The 18,725-nt window shown below is 42.4% G+C and overlaps 1 protein-coding gene across 1 annotated transcript in view; it reads right to left on the reverse strand.

Moving 5' to 3' along the window:
- The window catches only part of NSUN3 (NOP2/Sun RNA methyltransferase family member 3), a 65,557-nt gene that overhangs the window by 23,037 nt on the left and 23,795 nt on the right, over positions 1 to 18,725 (reverse strand). Inside the window, exons 4-5 of the mRNA XM_006090534.3 lie at positions 13,089 to 13,243; positions 12,200 to 12,321 (exon numbers count right to left, since the gene is read on the reverse strand). Coding sequence (XP_006090596.1) covers positions 12,200 to 12,321; positions 13,089 to 13,243 — 277 coding nt within the window. The remainder of the gene's footprint in view (positions 1 to 12,199; positions 12,322 to 13,088; positions 13,244 to 18,725) is intronic.

Here is an 18,725-nt window from a genome sequence, read left to right on the forward strand (position 1 = left end):
AGGGCCAGGGCCAGCCGAGGGGAGGGTCCGCGAGGAGCGCCTGAGCTGGCCGTCCCCACCCTCCTCGATCGGGCGGTTTGCTGGCCGTGGTGGCCATCATAGCAACTGGTCGTTCCAGTCATTCCAGCATTCTGGTCACTGGCTTTTTATATATATAGATATCTCATATGATCTTATCAATAGATGCAGAAAAAGTATTTGATAAGATACAACATCCATTTATGATTAAAACATTCAGTAAAATAGGAATAGAAGGAATAATAAAGATCAGTTAATATCATACTTAATGGTGATAAACTGAAAGCTTTTCCTCTAAGATCAGGAACAAGACAAGGATGTCCACTCTCACCAATATTATTCAACACTAGAGGCCCAGTGCACAAAATTCGTGCACTGGGGGATGGGAGGGGTCCCTCAGCCCAGCCTGTGCCCTCTCGCAATGTGGTTGTTGCCAGAGGAAAGAAGAAGTAGCTAATGTAGTCAATGAATGGTACCCATTGTTATTATCTGATTAGTGGATGCAGACCAAATGGATCAAGTCACTATTCATTAGCATTAATGACCTCTTGTTTTCTTGGACCTACCTGAGCTCTGGTACAAGAGGTCCTATCCCTTCATCCTCTCAATCATGATTCCATGAACAGGATATAATCATGTTCCTAGCAGCTGGCTGGATGAGATGATTGAGTTCCAAGATTTAGATGTGGGGCTGGAATAAGAGGTTTGCACTTGGGACTCTGATCCAAATCATGTTTTCAATTTAGCTTCAATAGAGGTACCTAGTTGGGATTTAGGGGTGAGCTAAAACAAAGGATTGGATTGTCAAATCAGATTCTCATGAACCAGAGATCTTACCTACTATCACGCTTAACTAATAATCTCAAGTATACAAGCAACCAAGTGGCATTAGAGAAGCAGGGACATTCAATGCAGCTTCCTAAATCCTGTTTCTAGCTCAGAATGTTTTCTAGTCAGTAATAATAGATGAGCTCTCTAAGCAAAGTTCACTGATCATCTCACACATGGTAAGCATTTAGCTTGTCACATCTCAAGAGTTGAATAGTTTATAGGATACTCTCCAAGAAGCCATGCCTCATAAATGTATAGATTCTAAGTTGTGTTTATCACAGGCAGTCCTAACCAAGGACATCCTCCTCAAAGCATGCCATAAGCAAGAGGTTTCCTCTTAGAGTTTCCCTCTTAGTAAAATTCATTAGTTTATTTACCAAAGAGGTCAGTTATCAACATGTTTAACTGGGTTACCTACCTACTTTCTTTCCATGAGTGTCTCCTGGGAAATCAAAAGAGAAATGATCACAGGCCACCTGCTAACTTCTTCCCCAAAAAGTTATCAGGCTCTTGCTTGGATCATTAAAAAAAACCTCATGTTTTAATCTCCATTAAGATATGTTTTGTAATTATTTCTTAATCAATGAGATTCTATTATTAGAAAAAGCAGTCTTTCATAGTCCTACCTGAATAAGTGAATGAATGAAGCGATTTCATATGATGCCATTTCATAAGTATGATTTCAAGGACTACTTAATAATTAAATTTTCCTAATAAATTAAGTAGAAAAAGATATCAAATTGTGTATCACTATGGTTTCTATTTTATAAATACTATATGCAGTCAATGTCCATTAGTTATGCTTATATGGATGCATACAACTCCTTCGGTTGATCTCTTACTCCCCTCCCTCCTGTCCCCCAACCCTCCCTGGCCTTCCCACTGCAGTTTGACAATCAGTTTGAGGCAGCTCTGCCTCTGTATCTATTATTGTTCAAAAGTTTGTAATGGTCTTTATTATCCATGAATGAGTGAGATCATGTGGTATTTTTCCTTCATTGACTGGCTTGTTTCACTTAGCATAATTCTCTCCAGTTCCATCCATGCTGTTGCAAATGGTAAGAGTTCCTTCTTTTTTACAGCAGCATAGTATTCCATCGTGTAGATGTACCACAGTTTTCTAATCCATTCATCTACTGATGGGCACTTAGGCTGTTTCCAGATCTTAGCTATGGTGAATTGTGCTGCTATGAACATAGGGGTGCATATATCCTTTCTGATTGGTGTTTCTGGTTTCTTGGGATATATTCCTAGAAGTGGGATCACAGGGTCAAATGGGAGTTCCATTTCCAATTTTTTGAGGAAACTCCATACTGTCTTCCATAGTGGCTGCACCAGTCTGGGGGGTAAGGGAGGGCAGGGGTTTGTCAAGGGCGGGGGGGAAAAAAGGACACTTATGTAATACCCTTTGTAATACTTTTAGCGAAAAATAAAAAAAAATAAAAAAAAAGAAGTTTTACTCTAAAAAAATAAATAAATAAATAAATACTATATGCAGTCAAAGGAAATGTCAGTAAAATAACAGTTTCTTTCAATAGATGGTTTATTTTATTCTTTATATTTTTTGTATGTTCCAATGGCTTTATGAGACTATATTACTTTTATGATTAAAAAAAAATTAGAAAATATATTTTCAGTTTAAATATTTACCTGTTTCTTGTTTGGTAAAATAGACCTTCTTAGGCCCATACCATATCCTTATCCTCAGCAAAGTTAGGTGACCCCCTTTTGCTCCCTCTGCACCCTAACTATTCCTTCTATTATTACATTCTTACTACATTTATGATAATTGCCCTGCAGACCTTGAGAACAAGGATCATTTCCTATATATTTTAGTATCTGCAGTTCCTAGTAACATTCCTAATACAAAGTAGATACTGAATAAATGTTGGATAAATCAATAAAGCTGATAAATTCTTATTTTAAATATTGTATGTCATACTGTTAATCTACATTTGACACATAGTTTTATGACAGAAAATACAATAGCTATACTTTATAGCTATGGATGTCTCCTCAATCTTTTATAATTTCACTTAATGTGGGATATTTTGATCTGTATACTCTTACTGAAAAGAAGCATGAACTTTGCCCCAACAAATTACAGACTTTTAATTTCAGAATCTCTGACTCCTGACACCTAACTTAAAGAAAACAGAAGAAAAAGGAGGAGGAAGAAGAAGAAAATTAGTAGTTAACAACAGTAGTAGTAGTAGTAGTAGTAGTATTAACAGTGGCTTGCCTTTGTCTTAGAGATTTCAAACATAAGACTAAGCATATGATGATAGTATGCAAAGTTAACTGAATTAGTTAACTTTAAAAATAAAATATATACATATCTGAAACAGTGGTGGGAATATTCCATTCTAATCCTATATAATAAAGAGGTAATATGCAAATTAACCCTCATACCATCACAAGATGGCTGTGCCCACAGCAGAGGTAGGGTTCCCGTAACACAGGATGGCTGCACCCACAGTGGAGGCAGGGTTCCCATAATGAGCCATAACGAGCGATCAGTAGGGACCTGAGGCTGTGTGGCACTGGGCCGGGGCAGGGGACCTGAGGATGCACCCCCTGACCTGGGGGACCTCAGGCCATGCCCTCAAGGTGCGCCCCCGACCTGGGGGACCTTAGGCCATGCCCCTGCCCCAGTGCCAGGAGGGGGGACGTCAGGCCACTCCCCCCCACCTGGCAGGTCTTGATGGGGGACCTGAGGCTATGCCCCCTGCCCGGCAGGGCTTAATGGGGGACCTCAAGGTGCACCCCCCCCACCCAGACCGGGGTCGGGGGACCTCAGGCCATCCCCCCCGCCCCAGTTCTGGGCTGGGGGACCTCAGGCCGTGACCCCTGCCCCGGCGCCGGGCCAGAGGACCTCAGGCCCCGCCCCCCACCCAGCGGGGCTTGATGGGGGACCTCAGGCTGTGCCCTCCACCCCGGCCCAGGAACCTGAGGCTGCGCCCCCTGCCCAGTGTGCGCCAGGGGACCTGAAGCTGCACCCCCCCCCCGCCCGGCAGGGCTTGACAGGGAATCTGAGGCTGCGCCCCCACCCGGTGGGGCTTGACAGGGGCCCTGAAGCTGTGCCCCCCCACTTGGCAGGGCTTGATGGCGGACCTGAGGCTATGCCCCCCTCCTGGCGCCGGGTCGGGGGACCTGAGGGTGCACCCCCTGCCCCGCGGGGCTTGATGGGGGTGGGGCCGGCCAGGCCTGGATCTAGCCCAATGGGGGTGGGGCCGGCTGGGTCTGGGTCTCGCGCAATTTCGAGGTGTGTGTAGGTGGGCAGGGACTTGACTCTGGGTCCCATAGCGTGCCCCAGACTCTGACAGGAAGAAGATTTTCATATACATTTTACTAATTTTCTTTCATCTCTGACACTTCTATTATAGAGAAAGGGCAAATAGCAATATTAAAATATTTCCTCTAATTAATTATCTTTTAATGTGCACAAATTTCATGCACCGGGCCACTAGTATTATATGTCTAAAGATTATTTTTCCACTATGAACACATCAACGTTTTGGGTGCTGTGTTGATGAATGATGAAGGCCCATGCTCCACAGTCACTAGGTATCTCTTAGCTGAAGAGCATAACAGATGCAATGTTGGTGCTGTTTTTTTCAATGTTTCTTTTGAAATACAATTTTCACTGTCAAAGAACCACAAAGAACCACTTTAGCACCACTGATGTGGTGCTAAAGCCAATCCTTTGCGGGAGTAAGGATTGTTGTATGGATGATTTATATGAATTTTCAAAATGTTACAAAATAATCTAAGCTTCCTTTTTCAATGAGTTCACAAACTGGATTTTACTTGTCAACTGATGAGAAAAGAAAACCCAAAGGGGTCAGTATTTTAAATGTGATTGACTTCCACTGAGGAAATGGATGACATGATACATTACTGCAATAAGATACCTATATTTTTGTTATAAATCATACTCTTCAATTCATACTTTCCCACCTAAAAATCATGTAAATTTCTCTTGCACAGAAAACATGGTCACTTTCTAAAAAGACTACATATAAATCATTTTTAGCATATTTCCCCACTGTTTTTCTTAATATATTTAAATTAAAAATGAGGCAGACAATCTGATTATGTAGTATGTACATGTATATTATGTAACAGTAATGGTCTCAGAAATTATTTTGAGAGATAATAATAATAAAGGTATACTTTCAATTGGCACTGTTTAATTAGAATTGGCTTCTCTTCAATTATTCCTTGTATCTCTTCCCACATTCTCAACTTCTGAAAATGATTTGAGGGGACAGATGTTTGAGAGAGTTGTATGTAACTTTTTTCTTCATGTTTTATCAAGTAAATGGAAGATTCTAATTTTTCTAATTCTGTGTGGACAAATCAGAGAGTCCTTAATAAGTGTACAATGAGCTCATCTGCTTTGAGATCTTTCTCTTGTCATCACTGTGCCTTCCAGTATGCTTTTCATGTTAAAATATCAGGTTAGATTATTTTCATGATTATATACATTCATTAATTTTTTAAAGAATTTTTGAAAGACTATTACATATATTTTACTATACCATATCCACTAACATTAGTCTTTCTAAAAAATTTAACATCAAGAAACTTCTAATAAATAAAGTGTCTATTTTCATTTAAGTATCACATTCATAAAAATTTGTACAAGATTAATATTTGGTTGTAGAATATAGTGTTTTCATAAGCTAAAATTCTGAATACTATGCAGGCTGCCTATCTACACTAATAAAAGAGAAACATGGTAATTGGTGTACGACCGCTACCCTTCCCATTGGCTAATTAGCGAGATATGCAAATTAACCACCAGCCAAGATGGCGGCTAATTTGCATACTGCAGGCGGGCCCGACAGTGCCAACCGCCAGCTCCCCTCCATCCAGGGCTGGCGGCAGAGGTCCCTGCCCTCATCTGGGCCTCCCGCGGGGGACCCAGGGCTGGCGGGTGGGACCCAGGTGTTCGGCACCCGCTCCGCCCTCATCCGGGCCTCCCGTAGGGGACCCAGGGCTGGCGGGTGGGACCCAGGTGTTCGGCACCCGCTCCGCCCTCATCCGGGCCTCCCGCGGGGGACCCAGGGCTGGCGGGTGGGACCGCGGTGTTTGGCACCGGATCCCCCGCCGGGTCCTCGGGTTGGCAGTGGGGCCACAGCTATCGGGTACCCACCCGGGTATCTGCTGTGCTATGGGCCGGGCGGCAGCAGCGATCTGCCCGCTGGCGCATCCCATGTGCTACCCAACGGGCAGGTCACGGGCATGCCTGGCAGCCTCAGTCAGTGCCTCAAGCCCCAGCAGCAGCAGCAGCAGCAGCAGCAGCGGCAGTGGCAATAGCAGTGGCGGCAGTGCCCCCGACCTGCCCGCCCAGGTTTGAGCGGCCCCAAGCGGGCAGTGCTTTCCATCAGTCGAAGGTTGGCGCACCACGCATGCAGGTGAAATCACCCAGCGCCTGCTTTCCACAGGCCTGAGCCCCTCAGGCCTGTGGGAAAGCAGGCGCCCTGAGCTGGTGATCCCAAAGGCCTGATAGCCGGGCAGTGGAGGCCGTGTTGGGACTGGGGAGTGGTGAGCAGGCAGAACATGGCCCTGATTGGGCCAGTCGCTATGACGCCCACTGTAGCCAGCACACCGCCTGATCAGGGGTCCAGCAGCCAACCTCGCAGCCCCTCCCCCCTGCAGGCCTTCCCCTGATGAGACTCTCCCATCCACATGGAGAGCAGGGTGCTCAGAGCCTGGACCCTTCCTGGCAGCCCCGAGTCCTTGGGGTTAAGAATTCTGATGGCCCTGCCCAGAGAGTAGAGGTGCCTGAGGGGCAGGGACAGGGACCACAGGCCTCCAGGGAGCACTGCAGAGTTGGCAATGAGAGGAGAGGGCCTGTGAAGGGGGAGAAGGTGAAGCCAGTGGACATCAGCCCAGAATCCAGCTCTTCCCCTCCAGAGGCAGCAGGACCTAAACCCCAAACCCCAGCCAAAATTGGAAGAGCCTGAGGGAGCTTCAGGAAACTCTACGAAAAGCTGCACATTGAGAATGAGAGATTTCGTGAGGCCCTGACCCAGACCATGCTGCGGCTGGAGCAGCTCAAGGTGGAGCTGGAGCGCACCATGCAGAGGCAAGAGCACTTTGCAGAGAGGCCGGCCATCCTGGAGCTGGCGAGATTTGGGTGCAGGGCCCTGGAGTGCAAGGTCGCTGAGCTGGAAGAGGAGCTGAAGGGCCTGTCCAATCTCCGAGCTGACAACCAGCGCCTCAAGGATGAGAATGTGGCCCTGATCTGCGTCATCAGCAAACTGTCCAAGTGACCCCGGAGGACTTGCCCCTGCACCCGCATTTATACAGCTGCTTTTGCCACATGCACCCCTTCCCTGTGTGAACATGAGTGATAGGGCTGTCGAGGAGTCTCTGAGAAGCCATAACCTTCCTTGAGATCTCCAGGTTAGGAGGGGAGGACAGAGCCCCCAGAAGCCAAGGGGGCCATCTGAGGCCAGGTAGGGGGACCAAGGCTGCAGGCAGGAAGAGAAAGGAACTGGGGACCAGGAAGTGCCAAGACCAGTAGCCAGGACCAGAGTGGTCACCCAGAGGTCCCCTCTCATGTGTGCTGCCACCAGTCACCCCTCCAGGCCCTGAGCAGGGATCCTAGAATGTGCCAAGCATCCCGCCAGCCTGGGCCAGGTGAGCCTGTATATAGGGTCTGTGTGCAATAGGGAGGGATGTCTTCTATTTTTTGCTGCCCCCTCCCCATCGCTCTCCTGAGCAGGGGGAGAAGGTCTTTTTCAGACATAGCATAGGCACCACAAATTAAAATTGTGGAGTTGCCAAAAAAAAAAAAGAAGAGCAGGCCGGCTGGCCAAATACCCCCTCTCTTCCCACCACCCCCCCCCCCCCGCAAGCCACATCCTTGACCAACCTGCCCCACCACAATAGGCCCACAGCCCCTCCCCGGGGCTATCTGCCCCTGATTGCACCCCCCCACCCCAAGAAGGGGCAGGGCTGGGGCGGCCAATGTCCTGCAGCCCCTCCCCAGGTTGGCCCCACCCTTGATCCCCCCACTCCAATAGGGGGCAGGGCTGGCCAGTCAATCTCCTGCAGCCTCTCCCCTTGCCCAGCCCCACCCCAGATTGCCCCCCACCGCAATCAGGGGCAGGGCTGGCTGGCCAACCACCCATGGCTCTTCCCCCAGGCCACTGGCCCTGATCGCCACCCCCTAACCCATTTGGGGGGGTGGTTGCCCAGCCCACCAACCACAGCCCCTCCCCATGGCCAGCCCCACCCCTAATCGGCCCCCCAACCCCAATCAGGCTGGTGGGGGGGGCAGTTGGGAGTAATCAGGCCAGTGGCAGGGGGTAGTTGGGGGCAAACAGGCTGGCAGGGGAGGCAGTTGGGGGTGATCAGGCCAGCAGTTGGGGGTGATCAGGCTGGCAAACAGAGTGGTTAGGGGCAATCAGGCAGGCATGCAGGCAAGTAAGTGGTTAAGAGCCAGCGGTCCTGAGTTGCGAGAGGGATGTCTGACTGCTGGTAAAGGATCGGGCCTAAACAGGCAGTCTGACATCCCCCAAGGAGTCCCAGATTGGAGAGGGTGCAGGCCAGGCTGAGGGGCCCCCTCCCCCCAGTGCACGAATTTCGTGCACCGGGCCTCTAGTTTACTATAAATATGAATGGTTTCTGATAAGGTAAATGAATATATAGCCATAGAGAGCATCATGTACCTTTGAATACCACATCTGTCAGCAAACAAAAGCAGATACAAGTCTAGGCCAATCAAGAAGTTTTCCTGCCTGACCAGAGTGGCTCAGTGGTTGAGCTTCAAGCTATGGACCAGGAGGTCATGGCCCAGTCAGGTGGAGCCGTGCAGGAGGCAGCCAATCTCTTATCATTGATGTTTCTATCTCTCTCTCCCTTTCCCTTCTTCTCTGAAATCAGTAATATATATATATATATATTTTTAAAGTTTTCCTTATTTGTTTCTCACATATCCTTTCTACTCCTTTTCTCCCTCTAAGTGCCATCTTCTGTCAACAATACCAGGTTAGGCAGTATTTACTTGCTAGCTTTCTAACTGTTCTTTGCAAATACAAATGAGGATCCACTATCAATCCAAAAGAAAGAGAAACTTTTTTGTATGTGATACAGTGATAGATTCATCCCTGATGAGAAAAATACTATAGACTTTCTTCATTTTTTGGAGTCAGGAAATAAAAGAGAGATTGTGGCTGGAATTATTTTTGTCCCATTATCTTTTTAATCCCCAGACTTGTAGATTTCAGAGAATTAAAACCATTTTCTGTGCCTATAGCTGGGGTATCCCCACTGTCCCCTTTATCATTATAACCACACAGCCAAGGGGTTCAAGAATTTCAGCTGCTTCAAGTGGCTCCAAAACCTCACACAGACCAGGCAGCAGAGTCAAGGAATATAGTTTAACTGCTCAAGGAGAATGGGCGATAGCTGTATGATGGTCTTTCCCCATCACATACGACTGCGTGAACACCTACAACCACTGTGACTGAGATGTCAATTCTGGGCCCTGTGGATACGCTACTAAAGTGATGTGGTGCTAAAGCCAATCCTTTGAGGGAGTAAGATGATGGGAGAGAGGAGAGGCCACTAAAAAAGAGCCCAGTTGTTAGGACATAAGAAGGTGCCTATGTGAGCTTTATGTAAATGCAGGGTCTTCGTGATGATTGAAATGTTATATGACGTTAAGGGAAATGTATTACATGGGGAAAACCTAAACTAAACTAAAACCATGCTTTAAGTAAAAGCAATACTAATAAAAATAAATTATGTGAATTGCTTTACATTTAAGCCTAATTACCATACAGCACGATAATGATCATATCATTATTTTTGTCAAATTAACTTTGCTCTAAATTTAATTACAGATGTGAATTCTAAATACTCAGCCCTTGTAATTTCGTGTTTTTAAAAAATTATTTATTGACCCCCTTCTACATTCCAAAAAACAAATCATATAATGGGAATAAAAACCATTAGACAATCCCTGCTCCCATGGGGCTTACGGTCATGTTGAGGAGAGAGACAAGTACTGGGCAAATGTCAAGCAGAGGACCTAACAATCAATAAATTTTTAAGTAAAGTGAAAGACAGAAGGGGGATATCAATCTCAATCCTAGGGAGTCAGGTAAGAACTAGTAGAGTTAATCAAGAGAAAGGAGAGAATGAGTTAGAAGAACTTTTAAGCAAAAGGAACAGGAAATGCACTGGCCTCAGAAATGAGATACTGTAAAGTGAGTGTGAGGAGCTGCACAGTTGGAACACAATGCAAGGGAGTCCTGAAACATGAGGTAAGTGAAATAAGAATGAACCATATCCAAAAAGGACTTCAATATCATACTAAAGAATTTGACATCGTATGGCAATGAGGAATTACTGCAGAATTTCAAAAAGAAAAATGACAAGATCAGATCTACATTTCAGATCAGATTTGGCTTTATCATGGTGAGTGAAGTAGAGCTCACACCTGGAGATATTCAGGACAGTTAGGAGCCAGTTGCAATAATTTAGGGGACAGATGCTGGTAGCTTAGATTAGGCTAATAAGGATGAAAAGAGTTAGATGGGCTTGAGAAATATACAGATACAACTAAAATATCATAGTGATAGACTGCATATGAGAAAGGGGAGTTGGAGATGAACTTTGACTTGGGCAAATGCAAGGTGGTAGGCACAGCAATTATTGAGATACTAGAGCAGTGATGGCGAACCTCAGACACAAGAAAAATCAACCAAAAAAATGAGTTCGCGTGTCACCTCTGACACGCAAACTCATTTTTTTGGTTGATTTTTCTTTGTTAAATGGCATTTAAATATATAAAATAAATATCAAAAATATAAGTCTTTGTTTTACTATGGTTGCAAATATCAAAAAATTTCTATATGTGACACGGCACCAGAGTTAAGTTAGGGTTTTTCAAAATGCTGACACGCTGAGCTCAAAAGGTTCGCCATCACTGTACTAGAGGCCTGGTGCATCAAATTGGTGCACTCAGGGAGCAGGGTCCCTTAGCCTGGATCGCGAGAGGGTGCAGGCCAGGCCAAAAGACCCCACCAGTGCAAGATCAGGACCGGGGAGGGATGCGAGAGGTTGGCCAGCCAGGGAGGGACTGCAGGAAGGCTCCAGGGCATGTCTGGCCCGTCTCGTTCAGTCCCAATCAGCCGGACCCCAGCAGCAAGCTAACCTACCGGTCAGAGCGTCTGCCCCCTGGTGGTCAGTGCACGTCATAGCTACTGGTCGACCAGTCGATTGTCTGCCCCCTGGTGGTCAGTGCACGTCACAGTGAGCGGTTGAGCAGCCTTAGCATATCACTAGCATATTATGCTTAGATTGGTTGAATAGATGACTGGACGACCAGACACTTGGCATATTAGGCTTTTATTATATAGGATAGAAGAGAGGAAAAGAGACAGGTTGGTGGGGTTTCTATTTTGTTTTTTGTTTTGTTAATGGGTGAGGCAGAAGTTCACTAGAAATTATGAGTTCTCTCTTGACAAATTGAGTTCTGTATGTCTGAGTGACTTCCAAATAGACATCTCTGGTAGAATATTGAATATAAAGTTCTGAGACAAAGGAGAAATATCTGAGCTTAGACCCATATTTGGGAGATAGTGTCTTATATCAGTTGAAGCCATCTGATAAATAGAAAAGAGCTCTAACTAACATCAGTTGCCTAAGGAAACCCAAAATTTATGGGATAAGCTAATTAAGAGCAAATTAAGAATATAAATAGAAGGAAAACATAGGATCCAAAGCTGCATTCTGGTTCAAATCCTGATGAAAGAATAAGGTGATGAAACCTAGGTTTGGGATGGTCCCAATAAGAAAACAATTTTAAACCACAGTAAAATCACTTGTGCCTTTTAAAAGACAATGCACAGTAATACAGTATTTCATTATCAGGGCAGGGGCAGAAGGAACATTCCAGCATGAGAACTGAAAGGGAAGAGATTGAGAATTACCTGGGTGCAGTCTTTGGAGGAATAAGATTGACAATTACCTGGGTGCAGCCTCTAAAGGAGTAAGATTGAGAATTATGAGGATGCAGCCTTTGGAGGAATAAGATTGCGAATTATGTGGGTACAATCTTTGGAGGAATAAAATGGAGAATTATGAGGGTGCAGTCTTTGGAGGAATAAGATTAAGAATTTTCTGGGTACAGCCTTTTGAGGAATAAGATTGAGAATTTTCTGAGTGTAGCCTTTGGAGGAATAAGATTGAGAATTATCTGGGTGCAGTCTTTGGACATCTACATAGGAAACCTTCTATTTGGGGACTTCCTCGTGCCATGTTTTGTCACATCTATTTAAATTACATTAGAACCAAAATAAATGTTTGCATTAACAGCCCTTACCTTAAGAGTTCTATCTGTAGAACCGGCAACTTTCTCCTTTGGCTTATCCTACAGGCTGCCTTCTGAGAATCAGAAGAGAACAACCAACTTCGATCATTTGAACATGGAGCATCAACTAACACCTAGGGAAAAAGAGGATACATAATGCAAATATGTGCTGAAAATACATCCTCAGACACAAAGTATATAGGGAAGCTATGTAAAACATGATCAAAAATAGCAAATAAAGACATTTCTTTTAAAGCCAAAAATACACCATGATAATTCTTCTTTATGACATTTCTTTACTAATACTTTCAACAAATTTCCTGTGCACTTTCAGTGTTTGGATTTTTGGAGGGGAGGGGGTGGAGGGGGAGGGAGGGAGAATGAATGGGGAGAGGACTAAAAATCTACTAATGTCCACTAATATTTCATATACTTGACAACTATAGCAGAAGATTTTATTAAAGTGACTCATTTTAAACAGATATTATATTTCTGCATTCTCAGCATTTATTTTTAGTAACTAATATTTCAATTTCAGTTTACTGAAATGTTCTTTTTCTTCAACTATCATATTCTGATATGAAATGTTACCAAATTGGAGCAATACAATGAACATGTTTGTATAGTGACACAAGTAATATCTGATCTTTTCCTAAATATCTTTGAAGTAACTGGAAATAAAAAACATTCTATAATCTGCAATCCCAATGTTACCGCTTCCTTTGAACCATGCTGACCATCAAATGAAAACTACTTCCAGGTTCACTTATCAGAATTTCCCAGGGTACTAAGAAACTGTATCAGGCTCTGTCTGGAAACAGATGGAAAACAAAACAAAACAAAACAACACAACAGTGGTATCACTGGGAGTCCATCCGTTTGTCACAATGTAATAAAGTACCTTGTCAAACTTTTCAGGCTGGGCATCTCCCATTTCTCTGCCATCCAATTCAGACACTTTAATTACATTTTCCAAAGGCTCCGGGATGAAAGATTCTAACGTCTGCCTCAGCCACCTCAACCTCAGACTATCATACTCATTACAATGAAGATAACCTAAAGATAAAGAATTTAAAAGTTTTAAAATGAATGCAATCGAATTGTTAAACTTCTACTTTTAGTTGTCTAAATTTAAAAAGAAATAAATGTATTATATTTATGCAGAAATAGGGCTCAAAGGTAAATATTATTATTATTTAAAAAACAGAAACTCACACACACTACATAAAACATTAATAGTTTTGTTTTTATACAGCTTCTCAGGAACTCTCAGTATTTACTAATTCAAACTTAATTTTGGAAGTAAAAACCTGTAATATACAATACCTCAATTCTCCCTTAAAGCTGTTAAGAGTAAATGACATATTCTATTACATATACAGAGCTCCTTCCAGGACAGAACAGCTTCATGTTAAATAAAGGAAGATTTGTGGTATGTGAGGAAACGCATGTAAAATGCAATTATCACTATGGTTAGAAAGACATGGGCCCAAGTTATGAGCTGTGAGACTTCAGTGGGTGGGGTATAGAGAGAGCATAGTTAAGCCAAACAAAGGGATGATTCACATCTGGGGCAGGATGGAGCAGGACAGTGCAAGATTTCATTATGCTACTCAGAATGGAGCACAATTTAGAACTCCCTGTTGATTTCTTGAATTTTCCATTTAATATTCTGAGATCATGGTTAATCTTGGGCAACTGAAACCACAGAGAGAGAAAATGTGGATAAGGGAAAACTACTTTACAGAAGGCACTTAGTAAATGCCTCTCTCCCTAATAAAATTGATGTTTTGATTTTCCTTTATTTGAATATATATATTTTCATTGTGCTATAAGTTATATGTAATATAATTACATAACATATATTTAAATACAAGTATTTTTTAAATTCATACAAGTATAAAGAAAACACATTAAAAATTACCTGAAACTTTGTCTTCAGATAACTGCCATTTAATATTTTGATAAATAAGCATACTGTATCTCTTTATACATATACCAGCACAAAAATTTACACAAATAGGATTATCTTTTGTGGTATCATTTTTTCATGTCATTCTTCATCTACCCCTTCCACCAACTGCCCAACCACTCCCCCAAAAGGAACCTATATAATTATTTGTATATCCAGGATTATATTTATACACATCTCTGCCCCCTTACTCTCCACATACGTCTACTTCAAAGGGAATACCATCAAGTTAAGTGGTAGAGATATAATTTTTAAAGGCTGCTAAGTGGTACATGGAATAGATGTGTCATCCTTTATTCAACTATTACCAACTATTGGGCATTCACATTGTTGTCAGTAATAACAACATTCAATAAACATCCCTGTTTATTTTCATAATGTGGTTTTACTATTAGAGGTAGTACCAGAGGAATGGATAGGTTTGAGTAGGGAAATTATTAATTTTAGTAAATACTACTACCATGGCCCTCCACCAAACTCCCACAAGAAGTGTTATTATTAGCCTGACATGGGATGCGATGTTGTGGTGTAATCCTTGATCTCTTAACAATTGAGCATCTTTCCATTTGTCTATTCACCATTTGGTTTTGCTTTTCTGTTAAGTGCCTATTCTTAGCTTTTGCCCCCCTTTTTTCTATTGTATTATTTATATTTTCTCATTAACAAGACATATATTATAGTTATTAACCCTTTATCTTCCATCTGATTTGTAAATGTTTCCTAAATTGTCTTCTGAATTCATTTGAAGTATCTTTTTTAACATATGTTTCACAATATTCTTATGGTCAGTCATATCACTTTTATAATTTTGGTCTTAAAGTGTTCTTTTCACTGTTTGATTTTCATCTGATTTAAGTAAACATTCAAGCAGATCACATTTGTCACCAACCTACACAGGACAGGAACCAGCTTACCAAGAGGGCAGGGTGAGACACTGCTCTTTCATGGAAGGCCTTCTGATAGTCCCTTCAGGATGAGACTCACATTGGGCAGGTGGAGCTGTCCTGGCTTAAAAGCCCCACATCCCACAGGTGCCCATACCTCGTCTAACAACTCCACAGGCATAGCTTCCAGGGCCCCCACAAGGGACATGCTAAGTTAAGAATCACTGCACTTAGGGTTTATTTATTCTTTCTCCCAGTGCACATGCATTTTACCAATCAGGTCATTTTTATCAGAAGCAATGTTGCCTAGAAACATCGTGATAATCTCTGCCAGGTTACCAGGGAAGCAAAGTAAGAGAACTAATTGAAGATGAAACTCTAATGCAGAGGGGGATACATTTTTGTAAACCCTTGTCTCAAATACATACATGTATGTACAAATATGTGTATGTGTATACACATCTCTATATATTTGTAACATGTGTTATCTTCTTCTGATTGTCACTCTATTGTTAAAAACCTTTAATTGACTTCCCATCATCCATTAAATAAAATTCAGGCACCTAGCCTTCAATTCCAGGTCTGTAATATTGAAACCTCAAGACAACCTTTCCATTTTAACCTCTCACTATTCACCAACATACTCTGTACTCTGCCAAACCTGGCTGACTAGTCTGTTTCTCAAACATATTTTGTGCCTCTACTATAGAACTTACCATATCTTTATCTCAGATGAGAGGTGTTCAAGTGTATTGCTTATCTTTTCTACTACCAGGACTCCAAATTTCTATATGACAAGAGCTCAGGAGACGGCATCAATTTTGTTAAAGGGAGGAAGAGGTAGAAAATCAACTTAGAGCTGCATATGCACAGGTAGGATATTTTTTATTATTTAGTTTTCATGTTTATTTTGAATGGTTTCTGGAGGATTTGCTAATGAAGCTTATGGAGAGGTGTCTAAAAGTTGTGTCTTAGCCTGGCATCACTATAACACAGCTTAAGACAAATGTTTATGTTATCAAAAGGGTGCAATCCCAGGAAAGCATGAGTGAGAGAAAAAAAGGAAGTAAGTCATTCAAGGAGGGAGCACTAACGTAAGAGGGTCTGTAACCAAGCTGGCTACAGCTTAGCTCAGTCTCTCAGGATCTGTCCACAGTCTGGAATTACTGAGCCTTGGAAGAAAAGACAAAGAACAATCTGCTAGTTTCTTCCTGTCTCCCGCCTTTCCTTGGTTAATGTTCATTCCAAGTGTTGGTAACTCCCACACACAGTGGGTCTGAGTTACCTGGCCCTTCCAGGCAAATGCTAAGGAAGCCAGAGAGTGCCAAGGCGAGGTATTGCAAGCACTCAGGCGTGGTCATCTCTGCTTGTCAGCTGGCCCCCTTCCAGAGGCTCCTCGATTGGTGGCAGTGGTACCATTGGCAGCAGACACCTGCGGGAAGGCCATGAGCCTTGGCTAGGTTTCTCCAGTCTGGAAATAAATCAAAGCAACTCAAGCTTTGAGGTGAGGGGTGGGAGGAAACACCAAGCCAAGCAAATCTGTGTGGTTCATAAACTGGGGCAAAGAGAGCCCCCCAAAGTTACTCCCTGTCTCCGCCACTGCTTAGTAGGTACCAAGAGCCGCAAAGGGAAAAAACAAACAAACATGTCTTAATTATCTTCAATTCTATTTCTCCATTTTATGGTTTACAGATTTCATAGTCTATTTCTAGTCTTTTAATAGTAACCCTTAAGGTTTTAACACGGATATGTAAAAGAAAAATCTAAATTAAGTAAATCTTTACAATTCTTCCTAAAAGATTCTTACAAGAATCTTGTAAGAATCCTTACCCAATTAGATGCCACTGTTATTATGTATGTGGGTTTTATTTGGCTTACATTTTTAACTGCACAAAACATTATCATTGGCTTCTATAGTCAATGCCTGTTAGATTTTCCCATCTGCTTTGCTCTTTATTTTTTGGTATCTTCTATCTTTCAACTAGGATAGAGTTTTTCTTTTTCCTGACGCATATCCTTCAGAATTGTTGGTGGCAAACTCTTATCTCTTTCTCTTTGTCTTAAAAAAAGGGGGGGGGGGATTTCACTTTTTTTCCTCCAAGATTTTTAGGTGACTATACTTCAGGAATCACAGTCATCTCTTCTTAGCCCATTGAAATCATCATTCCTCGGAATGCGGGGTTTCCGTTGTTACTCTCAAGGTCAACTCTCAGTCTAACTGTTGTTCCTTTGCAGGTAAAATTTCCTCCCTGGCTTCAATTAAGATCTTTTTAGTTTCAGTGTTCTGCAACTTCACATAATGGTATACATTGCCTTAATTGTGGTTCCAAAATTTCAGAGGGTATTTCCCACCCTCTCCCACCACCAAAGTTGAATACCGTTTCTTTTCAGTCCCTTGGAGAGGACAATTTCTTCCTAGTTTACCTGACATGGAGAGAACAGCACTTTTATGTAACTTAATCTAGTAGATGTTCTATTTAGGCAGTTTCTGGCTTTGTCTTCTATTCCTACATTTTCATGAAGTAATAAAAATCAACATGTAAGTTTTTTCAGATTAAGTAAATGCACTCAAGTAAGTCAAAAGCCACCTTCAATGCTCAATTTACCTTCTAGGTTCCTCCTATCTCTTAGATTTTGGCCATTGAGTATTTGAAAATGATTAATACATTTAAAAAGATTTTGTCATTCTTTAATATTATACCCTACCCTTTTTGGTTGTTTTCAGCAGGAGGGTTGGTTATGGTACCTAGTCTGCCATATCTCAGGAAACAGAAGTCTTAGTAATTTCTATATCCCTCTCTGCTCTACACCTACCATCCAATGCCTTTCACAAAATATGTACTCACTAAATGTGATTGAGTTTATTTGAAACATGCCATTATAATAAAAATACTTAAACATAATAGAATATTTACTACAACTGAAAATCAGGTAGTTTTTCATTAAATTATAGTTTTAGTAACGATTCTCAATTCAGTGCTTTAAAACAGCTCCCAGTTGAAATATAATTTCATTATAAATTACTGTTTTGCTTAGAGAATTTAATTTTAAATAGTCTTAGGTTGGTTAAACTTTTAAAAATATGCACTATAAGGCATCGCAACCCAGGTTTCATATAAATATTAAGTCTTATTACACTGAGATAAATTTCATGCTGAGATTGTCAAAAACTAAACAAAATATTGATGTTTTTCATCTAAGTAGAAGGGGAGAGGTGAATTTAACAAATTCCTGAGTCATTAAGGCATTTATACATGCCAGCCTTTGGTCCATGAAAAGGAACTAAAAGAAGTTTCACTCATTAATTTATTTTGGTACACATAATTTAGAAAAAAAACAATTCTGCTTATTTTTTGTTCTGCTAATTATTCCTTGGAGCCATAAGTCATAATGTGATTATTTCTTTGTTTGTCTAGTTGAATTTATTGGGGTGACATCCTATATAATAAATGGGTAATATGCAATTTGACAGTCACGCCCTCGCACAAGATGGCAGCCCCCATGTGGTCCAAGATGGTCACCACAAGATGGCCAGCAGGGGAGGGCAGTTGTGGGCAATCGGGCCAGCAGGGGAGGGCAGTTGTGGGCAATCAGGCCAGCAGGGGAGGGCAGTTGTGGGCAATCAGGCCAGCAGGGGAGGGCAGTTAGAGGCGACCAGGCAGGCAGGGTGAGCGATTAGGAG

The sequence above is a fragment of the Myotis lucifugus genome, unplaced genomic scaffold, assembly GCF_000147115.1.
Source record: "Myotis lucifugus unplaced genomic scaffold, Myoluc2.0 scaffold_75, whole genome shotgun sequence".
In the NCBI taxonomy this organism is placed as follows: Eukaryota; Metazoa; Chordata; class Mammalia; order Chiroptera; family Vespertilionidae; genus Myotis; species Myotis lucifugus.